Source organism: Balaenoptera musculus, chromosome 7 (assembly GCF_009873245.2).
Source record: "Balaenoptera musculus isolate JJ_BM4_2016_0621 chromosome 7, mBalMus1.pri.v3, whole genome shotgun sequence".
Classification (NCBI taxonomy): domain Eukaryota; kingdom Metazoa; phylum Chordata; class Mammalia; order Artiodactyla; family Balaenopteridae; genus Balaenoptera; species Balaenoptera musculus.
The window spans coordinates 53033023-53049561 of record NC_045791.1 but is presented as its reverse complement, the minus strand read 5'-3'; the positions used below and the strand labels follow the sequence as shown (position 1 = coordinate 53049561).

General features: G+C 41.3%; 1 protein-coding gene across 1 annotated transcript in view; it reads left to right on the top strand.

The window, feature by feature from the left end:
- The window catches only part of SLC25A12 (solute carrier family 25 member 12), a 90942-nt gene extending 75098 nt beyond the window's left edge, over positions 1–15844 (top strand). Inside the window, exons 14-18 of the mRNA XM_036858211.1 lie at positions 8406–8546; positions 10376–10514; positions 13079–13237; positions 13351–13441; positions 14756–15844. Of these exons, the coding sequence (XP_036714106.1) occupies positions 8406–8546; positions 10376–10514; positions 13079–13237; positions 13351–13441; positions 14756–14951 (726 nt within the window). The 3' untranslated portion in view covers positions 14952–15844. The remainder of the gene's footprint in view (positions 1–8405; positions 8547–10375; positions 10515–13078; positions 13238–13350; positions 13442–14755) is intronic.
- Positions 15845–16539: the final 695 nt, after the last annotated feature.

Genomic DNA, 16539 nt, shown 5'->3' with positions numbered 1-16539 from the left:
CTCACTTTCTAAGGGCAGCAGAAAATCACAGCAGAGCTTCTCACTTTGGAAATAGATATAACCTTTGGGATTATAAACAGAGAATTATAAACAGAGTGTGCGTTTTCAAATTTTAAATCTTCATTGGGAGCATTAACCAAACTTATTTTTTATTTATTTATTTATTTATGGCTGTGTTGGGTCCTCGTCTCTGTGCGACGGCTTCCTCCAGTCGCGGCAAGTGGGGGCCACTCCTCACCGCGGTGCGCGGGCCTCTCACTATCGCGGCCTCTCCCGTTGCGGCGCACAGGCTCCAGACGCGCAGGCTCAGCAACTGTGGCTCACAGGCCCAGCCGCTCCACGGCATGTGGGATCCTCCCAGACCAGGGCTCGAACCCGTGTCCCCCGCACTAGCAGGCAGACTCTCAACCACTGCGCCACCAGGGAAGCCCAACCAAACTTATTTTATATCTGTATTAAAATCTTCTCAAAAAAGACTTAACAGTTCAGAATTTATGATTTAGATATGATACTTTTTTTGTTGTTGTTGTATCTATAACTCGAACTTTAAATTTAATAATTTCTCCACCCTTCTTTAGGTGGAGATGGGATAAGAGTGTATGCATGTGGATACAGTTACTCAGTAAATATCTGTTATGGATGCTTATGAGTAATGTATATGTAACAGTAGGTTTCAAATAATTTTTCTCATTGTTCTCATAGGTAAGCCATTCTTATCAGGCCATATGTTTTCATTTTTCTATTAGAAAGTCTCCCTTTATATATGTATAAATGTATACATATATGTTACACATACATGTATTACATGTCCATATCAGACATAAATATAATTGAGTGTTTAGGGCTTCCCTAGTGGCGCAGTGGTTAAGAATCCGCCTGCCAATGCAGGGGAAATGGGTTCGAGTCCTGGTCCGGGAAGATCCCACATGCCGTGGAGCAACTAAGCCCGTGTGCCACAACTACTGAGCCTGTGCTCTAGAGCCCACGAGCTGCATCTACTGAAGCCCACGTGCTCTAGAGACCGTGCTCCGCAACAAGAGAAGCCACCGCAATGAGAAGCCCGCGCACCGCAACGAAGAGTAGTCCCTGCTCGCCGCAACTAGAGAAAGCCCATGGGTAGCCACAAAGACCCAACACAGCCAAAAATAATAAATGAAAATAAATAAATTTATTAAATATATATATATATATAATTGAGTGTTTAATTATGATATCTGTTGTGTACAGGAATAATATCAATACTTTGTTATCAACTTAGAATTTTTCCAATTACTTTAACATGCACTATTACCACCTCCTATAAAATGGGTAGATGAGAAACAGAAGCTCAGACAGGCTAACTCTCACCCCAAATCACATAGCTAATATATGCTGCAGTTTTCATGTACTCCCAAATATTTTGATTTTAAAGAAAAGACCAACTCCTTTTGTTCTATAATGCTGTCTTAGGGAATCAAATCAAGGCCTTCTCCATGTGTCAAAATAAATCTAGATGAGCCCATTCAACTTTGTAGTGGCTTTTCTTTCTTTTTTTAAAATATTACATAGATATATATCATAGAAATTTAGCATATATCTGAATATATATACATATATATGTTATTAGGTATAATTAATGTATTAAAAAAACTTAGCTGTCAGCTTAGTGAGTTTTAACAATTGTATACACCCATGAAATCACCACTCAAGAGTGAGATAAAGAACATTTCACCCCAGAAAATTAATTCATGCCTCTTTCCAGTCAATCATTCCTCCCCTCCCCCAGGCAGCCACTGTTCTGATTTCTGTCAACAGTTTTGTTTCTTCTTGGATTTCATATCAACAGACTCGCATGAAATGCATTCTTTTATGGTTGGCCTCTCTAGCTTAACGAGTGTTTTCAAGAGTCATCCTTGTTATTGTGTGGGTATCAGTATTGGTTTTTTTTGTTTGTTTGTTTTTAATTTTACTGAGCATTATTCCATGGTATGAACTAACTACAATTTGCTTGTCCATTCTTCTATTGATGGACATTTGGGTTGTTTCCAGTTTTTATCTATTATAAATAAGGTTGTTATAAACATTCTTGTACAAGTATTTTTGTCAACATATGTTTTCATTTTTCTTGGGTGACTAAGAGTAGACTAGGGTAGATGTATGTTCAATTTAAAAGAAACTGCCTGTTGGTTCTTTGAAGTGGGTGGACCATTTTACAGTCTCATCAGCAGTGTACAAATATTCCAGTTACTCCACATCCTCAACAATGTTTGATATTTTTAGTCTTTTTGTTTTAGTCATTCTGCTTGGTGTGAAGTGATATCTTGCTGTGGTTTTAATTTTCATTTCCCTGATGCCTAAAGATATTGAGCATCCTTTCATGTGTTTATTGGCTTTTTACATCTTTTTCAGTGAAGTATCTGTTCCAGTCTTCTGCCTATTTTTATTAGGTTATTCATATTTTGTTATTGATTTGTAGGAGTTCTTTATAAATCATGGATACAGTCCTTTGTCAGGTGTATGTGTTATGAATATTTTTCCCAGGCTGTGACTTGCCTATTAATTATCTCAATAGTCTCTGTGTCGGTTTTATAAAAGAAAAAGATGATGTGGAGTTTCTTAGACACATTCATAAACCTAAGTGGGAAAAAATTTAATGTCTTTCTGAGTCAACAAAGCAGAAAGTTTAAAAGTCTAAAGGGACTGACCTACATGTATTTTCTAATCATTTCTGTGGTTTTTATGTTGTTAAACTTAGCCAGAGCACTTACCTGACTGATCACATTACCTCTTTCAGGGAGTAGATACTTCTGAATGGATAAGTCATAAAACTCAAAATGTATTTATTGCTCACCAGAGGACTGATGTAACCCCATTATGCTGCAGGTGTTTTCATAGCCCTGTATGAACATACCTCCTGGAGAACAAATCCCTTCCCTTGGTATCTTGCTTTCAATCTGCGTAGCGCTCTCACCTTAGGTTAGTGCACAAGAACTCCGTGAGGTTGTTGGAATCTCTGTTGTCATATTAGAAAACCAAGGAATGGAAAGCTTATGACCTATCTAAGGTTACAAAGTTAACGACCATATAGGTCAACAGCCTTCCAAACCTGGAATCTTTCTACTCTTCTGTCTTTGGCCTATATGTGCACATGGGCACACTCATACACCCATACCCATGCCCGTATAGGTGCAGCAAGAGGTCCACTTGTTAGTTGGTGCATTTACTAATCCTGGGAGCCACAGTTGGTAGCTAGCCAGCTCCCTAAGCCATGTCTTCCTTGGCAAGCTGAGCTTGCACATCTCTGTAAAGAGCTGTTTGGAAATAGTTTCTCCAACTCCCATCCCCAGGAACCAGTGTGGTCTCAACTTTATGCTTGCATACTTACGTGAACACACATACATATGCACACACATTAAACGTCCATATATATTTATGTCATAGTTGCGTATCATCATGCTTTAACCTGCAATTTTATTTATCTTGGTGTCTGTTATTTCAGATCACTAGCTTTAATTGGTTAGATTTTTTTGATGTTCATATATGTGTATGTTGATAAGCCTTTTAAAAGTTTTGGATCCACAGATAACTAGTGCTAACTAGTTTTTAAAAATTCATTTAAAGTGTATGAATTACCAAGCTTACCATAGGGAAGAATGTGTGAAAGAGGACCTACTCTGTAAAAAGAGCCATTGTTTCTAAGGCCAGTTCTGTTTCTTATTTGTGGTGCTCGTGGGGGGGTTGTTTTTGTTTTTGAATAGTTAATACATTCATATGATTCAGAATTCAAAAGATATAATAGCATATGCTTTGCAAATTCTTTCTCCTAGCTATTTATTTCTCCTTCCAGGGGAGCAACCAATGTTTTCATCTCTAAGCTATTCTGGTTTTGATAAACTTAGGTAAATTTTGATATATTTGTAATCAATGGGTACCTAATACTTTATGTTCTGTTTATGACACTTGGCATGATTTTATTACCTAATCTTATTGCCTGATTAAGAGCATATAATTATTTCTACTTAACTGTTTACTTATGGGCATTTAAATTTTTTTTTCTGTTTAATTTTATTGCTTTTTAAAATAGCAAACATTAGCATATTTGTAAAAATACAGGTAATTTTTTTATTGAAAAGTTACTATATTTTTATTTCACAATTTAACATTTCTGAAATTCTGTATATTCAGTGATTATATTTAGTTTTTTCCCTGTGGAAAGCTGTTATTAAATTCATGATATCACTTACAATCAGCAGCATCTTAATATAGAGGAGAAATGATATTTTCCTGGTGTGTTTGTTTCTCAGAGGGGAAAAAGTTAAGGATGTGATAACATCATAATCCTCGTTCTTTGTCACTACATTCCTTACCAGAGTGATTGAATTAATTGCAGATCTTATTCCCCCTGCCCCCTGTTCCCAGTTTAATATGTATGAGAGTGGTTAACCTCAGCGTTTAAAAAAGGACAGTCTGTATTTGCCTTGTATGTTTTCCTTCAAGTGTTATAAAATATCCAAAGTTTTAGACAAATTAGATAGTAGTCTTTATTACTCAGTGTTTCTGTTACTGAAGTCAGATTCAGCTGCTTGCCTCTTGAAAGCCAGTACTTGAGAGGCAAGTGTTGGTTGGAAAAGGAAAGGTTGCTTTAGGAGGCCGGCAGTCTGGGCAGAAGGCGGACTCCTGTCCAAAAACCAACTTCAAAGATTCTGCTCAACCATGAAAGTTTTTAAAGGGAGAATCATTTGGGGAGGGGGTCAGAGTCTTCCTCATCTTCCACTGTGTACCTTTCTTCTGATTGTTTGGTGGTGAGGTAACCAGGCGGTGTTCCAGGAATCCTGTGCTCAACCTGAAGTTACCGTCCTCCACCTGGGTAGGGACCTTAGTTCCTGCAGAAGAACTCAAAGGTATTTTGTTACGTATATTCCTTGAGGAGGCACCAGGACCCTGCCCCATGGCTGCACTATTGTTTCTTGACTGCTCCTGCTTTGTTTCTGTGTTCCCTCCCTTCCCTGAAAAGCAACTGTTTGAATCTGCCCTTTGGAACTAAGGGAAGGTCAAGGAGGCTGAATGAAGCCTATTTCCTACAAACTAGAAACAGGGGACCCAGAAAGGATTTGTACCTAGGAGTGCCCCACGGGGTCTTGTTCCATTTCATCTGGAATAGTATTTGTCTACATATTCCTAGGTCTATCATAAAGTTCCTTTTTTTTTTTTTTAATGCCTATTAATTTCTAGTACCATTTTTATTTTATTTTATTTATTTTTATTTTTGGCTGTGTTGGGTCTTCGTTTCTGTGCGAGGGCTTTCTCTAGTTGTGGCAAGCAGGGGCCACTCTTCATCGCGGTGCGCGGGCCTCTCACTATCGCGGCCTCTCTTGTTGCGGAGCACAGGCTCCAGACGCGCAGGCTCAGTAGTTGTGGCTCACGGGCCTAGTTGCTCCACGGCATGTGGGATCTTCCCAGACCAGGGCTCGAACCCATGTCCCCTGCATTGGCAGGCAGATTCTCAACCGCTGCGCCACCAGGGAAGCCCCTATCATAAAGTTCTTAAAAATGATTATTAATTTTAAAAGCATATACAGACTATGAAATTGGTAGAAATTTTCTCCTTCAATCATAGTAGAGTACATGCATAGGTGTGAAATAAACTCACAGTGTGTGCCTTGATCATACTGTCATTGTTTCATTGTTTACACACTTATTTGTCATATTTCATATATATATATATGTTTAGTTTTGTGGTTGTTTCCAGTGCGTTGCTGGGACTTAGTATATGTGCTGGGTAACAGATCTTCAAAGCGTGCAATGGTTAATGTGTTTGTGTTTCCTTCTTTTAGTTGTACTGTTTTAATTGAAAGCCTATTACATGTACCCGTAGAAAGAAATTTGAAGAATTGTTAAAGAAATACAAACCTCAGTAAACTGGCAGTTATTTCCAAAAGAGTCTGTGAGAGAGGGAGGAGGAGGAGGGAGCTGTGGCCGGGGGGAGTGCTAGTTGGAGTATTCCTGCTCTGCAGGATGTTATAATTTACTAATGGTTAAAAACATGAAAGAACTTTGTATTTATTTAAACATAACGTCCATGTTTAATGAGTCACGCCCAGGGGTTGACATCATCTGGTGGTGGCAAATTTGGGGGATTATAATAAAAATTGTTTCTTTTTTAAATTTAATCTGCTTTAGTTTAGAACATAAAGCGCATTTTCCCAAAGATAGCCTTTGCAACAATTATTTAAACAAGAGATTTCAGGGAAGTAGTAAACTTTTTCGATTGGTTTGGTCTTTAATGCTAGCAACGGGGAGCAATTACTTGGATTATCATTTTGACATAATTTTTCACCCAGCAATCCTTTTGAAAGTATTGTTTGCTTCGATTGAAACATTGAAATACTTCCTCCTGCCGACAGTGCCCTAGATTAAAAGAGAGAGAAACACAGGCAAACCAACATGTAAAATTGGGTCAGTCATCATTCAGGGGCCTGTGTGCCAGTGGTCTGGATTGTGTCGAGTTGGGAGTCGCAGGAAGTCCACAGAGAGACAGCAAATTGCTGCACCCTCTGTGCTTGGTGGACAAAAAGAGGATTAGGGCCCTGAGGAATCCAGGACAGTAAGTGTCTCACAAAGAGGAAAGGAATCTTGTGTCAGTGTTGGCAGTTGTGGATGTTGATAGGAATAAGGGATGAGGATTGGAACAGGAGTATTTAGTTGGTTTATAGCCCCTGGCCAGTTAGGAGAATGGACTGGGACTTGTTGCTCCCCCTTGGAAAAGGGGGTCTGGGAGGGCTGTGGGATTTAGAAAAAATGAACGGGAATGTGGGTGAAGGTAGAGTACTGAAGTGGCATTGAATGTTGCTCGTGAGTATTTTTTTTTTATAACTTTTTGTTTTAATTTTTATAAATTTATTTTATTTATTTTTGGCTGCGTTGGGTTTTCATTGCTGCACATGGGCTTTCTCTAGTTGCGGTGAGCACGGGCTGCTCTTCGTTGCGGTGCACAGGCTTCTCATTGCGGTGGCTTCTCTTGTCGTGGAGCACGGGCTCTAGGCGCGTGGGCTTCAGTAGTTGTGACACGCGGGCTCAGTAGTTGTGGCTCGCAAGCTCTAGAGCGCAGGCTCAGTAGTTGTGGCGCATGGGCTCAGTTGCTCCGCGGCATGTGGGATCCTCCCGGACCAGGGCTTGAACCCGTGTCCCCTGCATTGGCAGGCGGATTCTTAACCACCGCGCCACCAGGGAAGCCCCTGCTCGTGAGTTCTATGGGTGTTGTTTGTAGTCCACCCATACCTGTGGAGTTAGAATCACCAGTGAGGTACCCGTTTCCTGCTTCACATGTGACATGCTATTACAGTGAAGTTATGATTATATAATGTAATATGATTATACGAATGTGGTTCTGATTATATAATGTAAACAGCTACACTTGAGATGAAGATGTGCAAATGAGATTTTTTTCACTTCATGAATGGAGATGTATATATATTTATGTTTTTAAATTTTTATTTATTTTTATATATCCGTATGTACACACATACACATAAACACTTTTTTTCTTTCTCACAGAAACCAAAAAAGGACTTGGTAGCAGTTTTGTTAAACATTTCCCCTCCCCCCCACTAGTTAACAGATTTCAGGTGCAAATACACTTTCATTAGCCAAATTCAAATATATCTGTCAGTCACCCACAGGTAGAGAGTGTGGAGTGTGGCTTTGATTTGCCCTCTCGTTCTCATGGTAACTAGATGTTCCATTTCCCAGCTCTGTCTTTGAACAGTGTTTCTGGTTTGGTCTTGAAATGATACTGCAATTGTCCTTCCAAATTATCTTCTTTTGTGTGGGTGTAGTTGTAGATCTGTCTCAGAGTTTTGTTCAGGATAGTACATTTTAGAATTTGAACCAGAGGAGACTTTTCCCCTTTGACTTAAGGCACCTCTGTGGGGCAGAAACACCTCTGTGTTGATTGCTCTGCAGTCCAGTGAAGCAGAAGCAGGTGGCTGAGCTAAGGAGAACGCTTGCTAAGAAGAGGAAAGAAACTGTTGTGGATCCGAATTTTAGCTCCAGCTTGGTAAAAGATACCAATCAATCTTCTACCATCTCTTTCCCTTTCATTGGCTCTCGTGCTGCCACATCTGGCTTCACTTTTGTTTTCCAAATGAGTTTATTAGTTTTGCCATTTTGCATATGGCTGGGTTAACCCTGGAAAGACTGCTCTGGGAAACACTCCTGACATTTCAAATAGAAACAAAGCTTGAGACAGAGTTTCGGGCCATCCCTGTGAGCCCCTCCCGCATAGGCCAAAGCATCGGACTCTCATTCCCCCGTGAAGAGGGAAGCATAAAGTGGTACAATGTGGAGGCGTCTCCGGATTTTTCTTGCCTGTACTTCCGGTGGGGCTGATTTGGAAATCTGCTCTATCTCTCCTTTCTTGCCTGCAGGCTGGTGGCTCTCAGGTCATCTTTACTAACCCTCTGGAGATAGTCAAGATTCGCCTGCAGGTAGCTGGAGAGATCACCACAGGACCCAGGGTCAGTGCCCTGAATGTGCTCCGGGACCTGGGACTCTTTGGTCTGTATAAGGTGGGTAGATTCCCTTGTTATCTCAGTAGAGAGGTTGTAATGTACTCAATAGAAATGTGAAAAAATGTGGAACCAGACTTCTCCCCCGCCAAGTGGAAAAGCAATCTTGTCCAGCAGGGTAGTCCCTGGAGTAGAAAATCAAACAAAAAGGAAAAACCAGGACACTCCTATTAGAGGCAGTGGGATATACAAACACGCTCTCCTGTTGTCATCTTCAGGCCGTTATGAAGCTGCCAGCAGGGATGCCAGCCCTGCACACCCGCTGGCTGCAGGCTCACAGCCTTTTATTTGACGGTGGGTTTGGGAAGTTTCTTTGGTGTTCTTTTTGGGCTGGTTTAGGACTTCAAAATAGTCTTACGTTTATTTTGAGTCTGAGTTATCTCTATTGTTATCTTCCCAGTAGGAGCTTCTCTTTGTCTTAATAATTTGACCACAGTGAAACAGTAGTAGAGTTTGGTAGGATTCAGGTCTTTAAGAAGTTAAGTGGTGGGATTTGTCAATAATGAATTCCATTTAAAAACACAAAACAAAACAAAACCAGAGTGTACTGTGCTTTAGCAAAGGGCCAGTCAACAGATTCCTTCCCCACAGGTGTACTTACTCCCATCATTACAGATCAGATGTAATGGAGCAGAAGCTATTATTTTTCTTAAACAAGGAAGAATATTTCTTTCTATTCTTTTGCCTGGTATGAAGGGGGTATACGTAAATTTAGCTTTTATAGACAACTGTGTTTCCACAGCATCTGATTTATTTATAGATCCATCACAGTAGAAGTGTGTAAATTGGCTTCTGTAGCTACAAATTGGAAATTAGAAATTCTCTAGATTAGAATCACACAGCTACAAGGCTCTTAGGAGACCAGGAAACCAATGATGCCTGTCCTGAGAGAGTTTTGTACATATTCCCTCCCCTCCACCCCCAACTTCCATCCTTTTTGGAATTCCCTTTGAGAGCTGATTTTATTAAAGTTGTTTCTCTCTGTATCATCTTTCAGAGAGTCCCAGGAATTTTTTTTGTAATGTTTGAGTTTGTCTTTTAAAAACAGAGCCATCGGGGACACAAGTACCAAAGACGGAGTTTTTGCCCGGCTAGCTAAAGCCTGGGGCGTAGAATAGTGGGGTTGAGGAAGGTGTTCATTGCAACCTCAGTCACTGAGACAAGCTGTCCCTGGTTGGATTTCTACTCCCGGGGAAATTTCCTGCTCAAATATTTTGTCTGGGTTTCCCCCGTCCTCTGCTATTTAAGGACGTGGGGAATGAGGAGGGAAGATTTGTGGTTTCTTTTTCCCCTTCCCTAAAATAGTCACTTTCCTTTTCCACTGCTCCTGTCCATAGCTTCTTACCTGATACTTCAGGGACTCAAAGCTGAGGTGGGTTGAATTGGTAATTTGTTAGTTTTTGGGTCTGCCTTTGCTGGTTGCTTTGAAATCAGGCTATTAATATTGGGTTTCTAAGTCTATTCCCACCCACACCCCCTCCCCCTGGCACTCACCAAAGCCAAACAGAACAAGCAGCCTAGAGATTTGAGCACTGAATTTTTATTAACCTTAAAATCTGAATCTATACTGGAAATGCCAGAAAATTCTTAGTTGTCAGAATACCATCATTACCCAGTTAACTAACTCTAGGACTCCTGGGTCCACCAGTGTTTCTCAAACTTTGAGCCATGTCTCTATTTCCCTGTGCCCGGCTGGTTCTCCCGTTTCCCTTCCACATCACTCCCAATGCTGTTTGAGGGACATCTCAGGCTTGTCACCCTGGATCCCTCGTGGGCATTCACACCTTGTTTACACAGCTGTTTTGCACTGTTTCCTCACTGTGTGACAGGGTGCCAAAGCGTGCTTCCTCCGAGACATTCCCTTCTCTGCAATCTATTTTCCTGTTTATGCTCACTGCAAACTACTTCTGGCTGATGAAAACGGACACGTGGGAGGTATATATCTCCTTGCAGCTGGAGCCATGGCAGGTAACTACAATTTTTTTTTTAAACCAAAAGAGTCCCCGCCTCCCCCTACATTCTCTTTAAGAAGTACAGAATCTGTATGTGCTTTCCCCCTTTATTTCTGGAAAGGTTATTGTTTGTATCTGACTTAGTTTAAATATGATCGCTTTTTCTCCTTTGCGAGGTGTGCTATAATTCTGATGAGAGTTAATTACATTTGCATAATGTGGATAAACAGCTTAATGCAGCTTAGCAACTCAGAGCCAAATTAGCTCTGCCCATCTCAATTGGGCTTTCATCAGTAACATGTTTCTTAGCCACCTCTGCCCCTGAAACCTTGGGTGCAGCCAAGCTAAGCATAAAGATGGAAAAATTCTTCATCAAATCAGTTGCTTTGTTGTACCTCATCCTGACGCACAGGTCTAAGCATGCTCTCACTTCCTGATTCTGTATATTGGAATCAACACGATTTGGCTCAAAACTGAGTTTGCTTCAGGAAGCTGTTCCTGTTCCTTCTGCCATCGTCCTCATCAGACCAAAGTGAGCCGTACGTCCCCAGCACACCACCCTGCACTCCGTTGGCATCTCTTCTCTGTCCCTTAACACTTTTTGTCTTTTATTAATGGTTGTTTGCATAAGTTTTACCCTCTGTACTGGACTGGAAGCTCCTTGAGGGCAGGGGTTTCATTCTGTTCATCCTTGCCTTCCCTGCGTGGCCAACATAGTAATAATAGGAGCTCAGTAAATGTTAACGGAACGAATGAAAATCTTCATCTGGTCTAAGATACCAGATTAAGCACAGAAGAGATTCCATCTGAAAGAGGAACCTAACAAGTGCAGGAAGGTACTAAGACGCTTCCTCCTGATCTCATGCTCCAGCCTTCCTCTTGGGCTGTGAGGGAGCTGACTCGGGATAGAAGGGGAGGACCAGGCGTCCTTTATTGCACCAGCCCTCAGATGTGACAGAAGAAGGAAAGGGCGCATGTTTGCTCCCCGTTACAGCTGGTCAGGGAGAGAAATGGGCAAGGTGAATGAACACAAACCCAGGGCTGTCCCCAGATGCTTAGGGTGGCTCTTACCGCTTGGCTCCTGGCACTGCTGTGTGGCTCACTGGGTACCTTCTCCTCTGGTTTGCTGGCTAAGCACAGCAGGATAGCCCGAGCACTCCCTGGAGTGTGGTGTGTGGCAGGAGCCCTTGCTTCCAGGGGTGTCGGGTGGGCATGTTACTCTTCTCATCCACGATGATAGGGAATGACTTGTGATGATCAAGAAACTCTCCCAGGGAGCCTTGAGCCCTTATTTGGGGCAGTCACTTGCAGTTATAATTTGAAAGCCAGTAAAGCTGCCTGCTCAGTCTTGGCACCGAGTGTTCATCCAGTTCCTTTTGGGTGTTCACCAAAGCCTCCCCATTTTAAGTGAGGGCCAGCAAATCTTCCCCCCAGTCTTTTCTCTCTGCTGTCCAGGCAGCAGCAAAGAACAGTCTAATCATGGACAGGCGTTTTGCCAGTGGTTGATGGAACCAAGTAAACATTTTCATGGAACTGTCAGCACCAGCTTCTTGCCCACAGACATTCGATGCCAGTTTTCAGAATGAGAGATGAATTGTTCTAATTTTTACCTGTAAAGCTTTGCTGGCAGGCACTGAGAACATTCAGAATTCAGAACATTCCAAAGGCGGCAGTTTACCTAGTTCTGTCTGAACAATGTAGAGGGCTCTGGGGGGGGGATGTTTGCATCGTCTCTAACAGAAACCCCACCCCCCAGAGTCGCCGGCTCCATCTGCCTAGTGACCATTCGGTGATATTGAGGCCAAATTGAATTTCTTCCCCCTGAGGAAGATTATGTTGCTCCTTTGTTCCCTGTTTTGTTTTATAAGTGAAAGGTGTGGTTGTGAAATACATCTCGTGTGTCCTGCTGCTGATGAATCTTAACATGGCCCCGGGGAGCTGGGGCACAGGGGACGGATGACAAGGCCTTTTGATGATCAGTTCCCTTACGTTCCTTAACTGCTTGCCTGGCCTCCTCTGCTTCAGTTGTAATGACTTCTGTCATGTAAGCATGTCTGAAAGGGGCACAGTCAACTCTCAAGTTAGCCCCTCAAACGGGTGAGTGGATATATGAGTGTTGATATTCACCTTGCACAGTAAGGTGACAGGAATCAGCAAAAGACACTACATCTTGGTATCAGATATATTTAGCAGCTCATTAAATTGGCATTATCCTCATTTTTTCTATTATACATGAAAATACTGTATCTTATTTAAGAAAAGAAAGCAGGTAAAATAATTGAAACCTAAAGGAGAACACTTGGGGATTGTCCTAGTAATATTGCTGCATTTTTTCCTCTCACAGTTCTTCAGGATCATGCAATATAGAGTGATTTTCCTAATTCAGAAAGAAAAAAAAAGAGCTTTGCCCTGACCCCATTGAAGCAGCTAATAGGCTTATAGATCCTTTTTCCATTAGCGCCCAGGTATCTATTTAAGAAGCTTCCAGTTAAAGCTGCTAATTGTATTGTTAGTTTTAGCAGTATGTCTATCCTTTGTTAAGGTACTTTGGATGAATTAAATGTGACTTTCTCCTGAAAGGTGTGCCTGCCGCTTCTCTGGTGACCCCTGCTGATGTCATCAAGACAAGACTGCAGGTGGCCGCCCGCGCTGGCCAAACGACCTACAGTGGTGTCATCGACTGTTTCAGGAAGATACTCCGGGAAGAAGGGCCCTCTGCATTTTGGAAAGGGACCGCAGGTAGGGGCTGGGGCCATGTGGAAAGGCTGGCATTGGGGTCCTGCTCCCATTACTCACTGGTTGTCTTTGCCATAGTCATCCTGCTGTTAACTGCCCCAATCTTTCTCTTTCAGCTCGAGTGTTTCGATCCTCTCCCCAGTTTGGTGTTACTTTGGTCACCTATGAACTTCTCCAGCGGTGGTTTTACATTGATTTTGGAGGCCTGTAAGTGCAGCTTTTCAACTCCCTTATAAAGAAAGCACCAAAACCCCAAACAGGTCTTTGTTCAGCCTCCTAAGGCAGTTTTGGAACAGAAACTGACAGGACAGAGGATCCTGCAGGACCAACACATTTAAAACAGACAGTGGACTTGAGAAGCTTCCGTGTTGGAGGAGTAAGACCTTGGCAGGGTGATGTTGTACAAGTATTAAGCAGCTACTTGGGGAAAGTTTAGGGAGGCAGCAAATTAAAATGTAATGTGAATAATTGTCTTCTAAGCGTAAGCAGATACTGAGCTTCATGGATTTAGCTCCTTATTTGGATTTTATTATATATGGCCTTTTCTCCAGAAGTAATAAAAATTTGTATTAGTTACACTTTTGTAAACTTTCTAAGACTCAGTCAAGCCCTTTCACACCCCCAAGATTTCATTATTCACCATAATTTATTATTAGATAGGTATAGACATTCTTAGAACTGATTTACTGCAAAAAAACAAACAAAAAAAAGTTCAAAGAGAGGTTATGCCCATGGACAAAATCACTGGTGACATTTAGGCCAGAAATTGGGCCTTTTGAAGCTTAGTACTTGAAGCTTGTGCTGTGGACAAGAGGAATCACTTGAATTTGCTGGCGAAGGTTGTACCCAAAGGAAGCAATTACCAGCTTTTCAGCAGAAGATGAAATTCTGTATCTGAGTCTTTGCCTCATAAACCTGTGAACCCCTTTCCCACTCAGAAGCCAAGTAGGGAATTAGCTGTTGACCCAAGAAGTAGAGGGACTTAACACAAAGAAAGTAAGAGCAGCAATCTCACAATTCCAGGCTTTTCTATACTTTTACATCCTGGAAAAGTAAGAATTATATCTATTTCTCTCTAAGTAATTTTAGTAATAACCTTCGTGAGTCGATTACCTAAAAAGTTAGCTTTTAAAATTATGTCAAAATAAAAGAAAGATGTAAATTTTCTATGATTAATTTATGCTTAGTGTAAAAAAATTGGGAAAACAGAAAAATAGAAAAGAGAAAATCATCCTTATTCCTACTTCCCAGAGTGGTAATATTTGAGTGTATTTTTTTCTGGTCTCTTTTCTGTGGATCTATATATGTATATGAAATTGAGGCCATTTCTCTTCTTAATCAAATATGTGAATGTGTTGCTTTCAAAGTAGCTATAAATAATGACTAACGCAGCATAAATGACAAGGAACTCATTGGACAGACACTCTTCTTTGAGGCACGTGGGTCAGATTGAAAGTGTTCAGTAGTTTTCCATCTTTATCAGTCTCGAGCCCACTAACCATTGGCTTTCCCTATCAACAGCAAACCCTCTGGCTCAGAACCAACACCTAAGTCGCGCATCGCAGACCTTCCTCCTGCCAATCCCGACCACATCGGAGGATACAGACTCGCCACAGCCACTTTTGCTGGCATCGAAAACAAGTTTGGCCTTTATCTCCCCAAATTTAAACCCCCTAGTGTTGCTGTGGTTCAGCCAAAGGTAGCGGCAGCTCAGTGATGAGACAACCATCGAGTGCGGCAAAATGACGCCCTAGAGAGAGGCCTAGGAGAGCAGCCCCGTAACGCATCCCGTCAGCTGCATGGTGCTGACTGAGCTGAGGGGTCAAACTATTGTTTCTATATGACATATACATATATTTGTTTATAAACTAATCATTTGCCCAGGAAAAAAAAAATACAACGCAGTTTGAATCTTTAGTTTTGTGTTGAAATGTTTTCTAAGCCTTGGCATGAATTACTGTCCTAGACTGCTTTGCACAGCTTGCACTTATAGTGACTGTACATATTGTACATCTTTGTACAGAGACATCTTGGCACCTCATCCCGACAAATCACATTTATAGAATGTAATGCAGTTCTGAGTGGCTTGAGATGTACAGAATGTTTTGAAAGTGCTTTATTAAGAATCATACAAAAATAAATGTATTAAAATTAAATTCATTCTCTTATTGGTGACTTATGGAAATAAAGCATTCAGTATTGGATGTATTTAATTCCTAGCTTGTTTTCCATTCTGGAATAAAAAGGTATTTGCTGATAATGAGACAAAGTGCTGAGACCATTGAAGAAGAGACCCTTTGGAACAGATGCATGCCAGCGGATGCCGGAGGACCAGGTTAATGACTTGTGTGTGTGCTGATATGTTTCCATTTATACTTCACGTGTGTATAGATTCTCCTCTGTCCATCAATCAAAAGGCATTTCCTAGACAGCTCCTCTCCTGTCAGTGTGCATATGGAAACAGGGATGTCTCCAGCATTACTGGCTTAGTTTTACCTTCCTCTGACACAGCAAGGCAAGGGCCTAGCTTGCAAAAGAGTAAAGAATACTTTGGCAATTTTCATTCATATGGATATGATTCCAGTCAAAAATAAAATGCACACCAAGATGTATGCATGGAGTTGGATTTTCCTTCATAAAGGTACCGATAGTACTTTTTATTTTGATTCACTACCGATTCCCAATAACTAATGATCAGGTTTCCCTCTTTCCCACATTTATAGGAAATCGTTTGATTTGGAAAGGGCTGTGGTGGAGTGAGAGGAGTGCAGAAGAAAGAGAAAAGCTCTGTCTCATAATTTGGTGGAGTCTAGGCTCTTCATTATGAATCCAAATACAAACTTATTCCAAAAGTCACTCACCAAGGGTGTGATTACTAATTTAGATCTAAACATGCATCTTGACAGCCACATCAACACTTTGCTCTGGTTGTGATTTGATGTATAGCATCAGAATTTATTTACGTTAGCAAAGTGCTTTGGGAAAACATTATTGCTATTGCCAATGAGCCTGCATATGAGAATGTATGCAAATATTTTCAAGGGGTGAGCCTGGAGATGGACCTCCTACACATGGTTCATCAACTGATGGCTGACAGCCCTGTAACACACTGTAGGCTCTCTCGAGGCCCTCCAGGAACAAAAGAATTAGCTTTGAGAGCAAGTTATTTCCAAATGTATTCAGCTGTTCTCATTGGAATGGAATAAATAGCAATACAGTTGTTTTGCTATTACCACTGGTTAAAAGTAAGCAAGTAGTCCATGGATATGTTCTTACAAAAGATTCAGGAAAAAAACCAAAATATA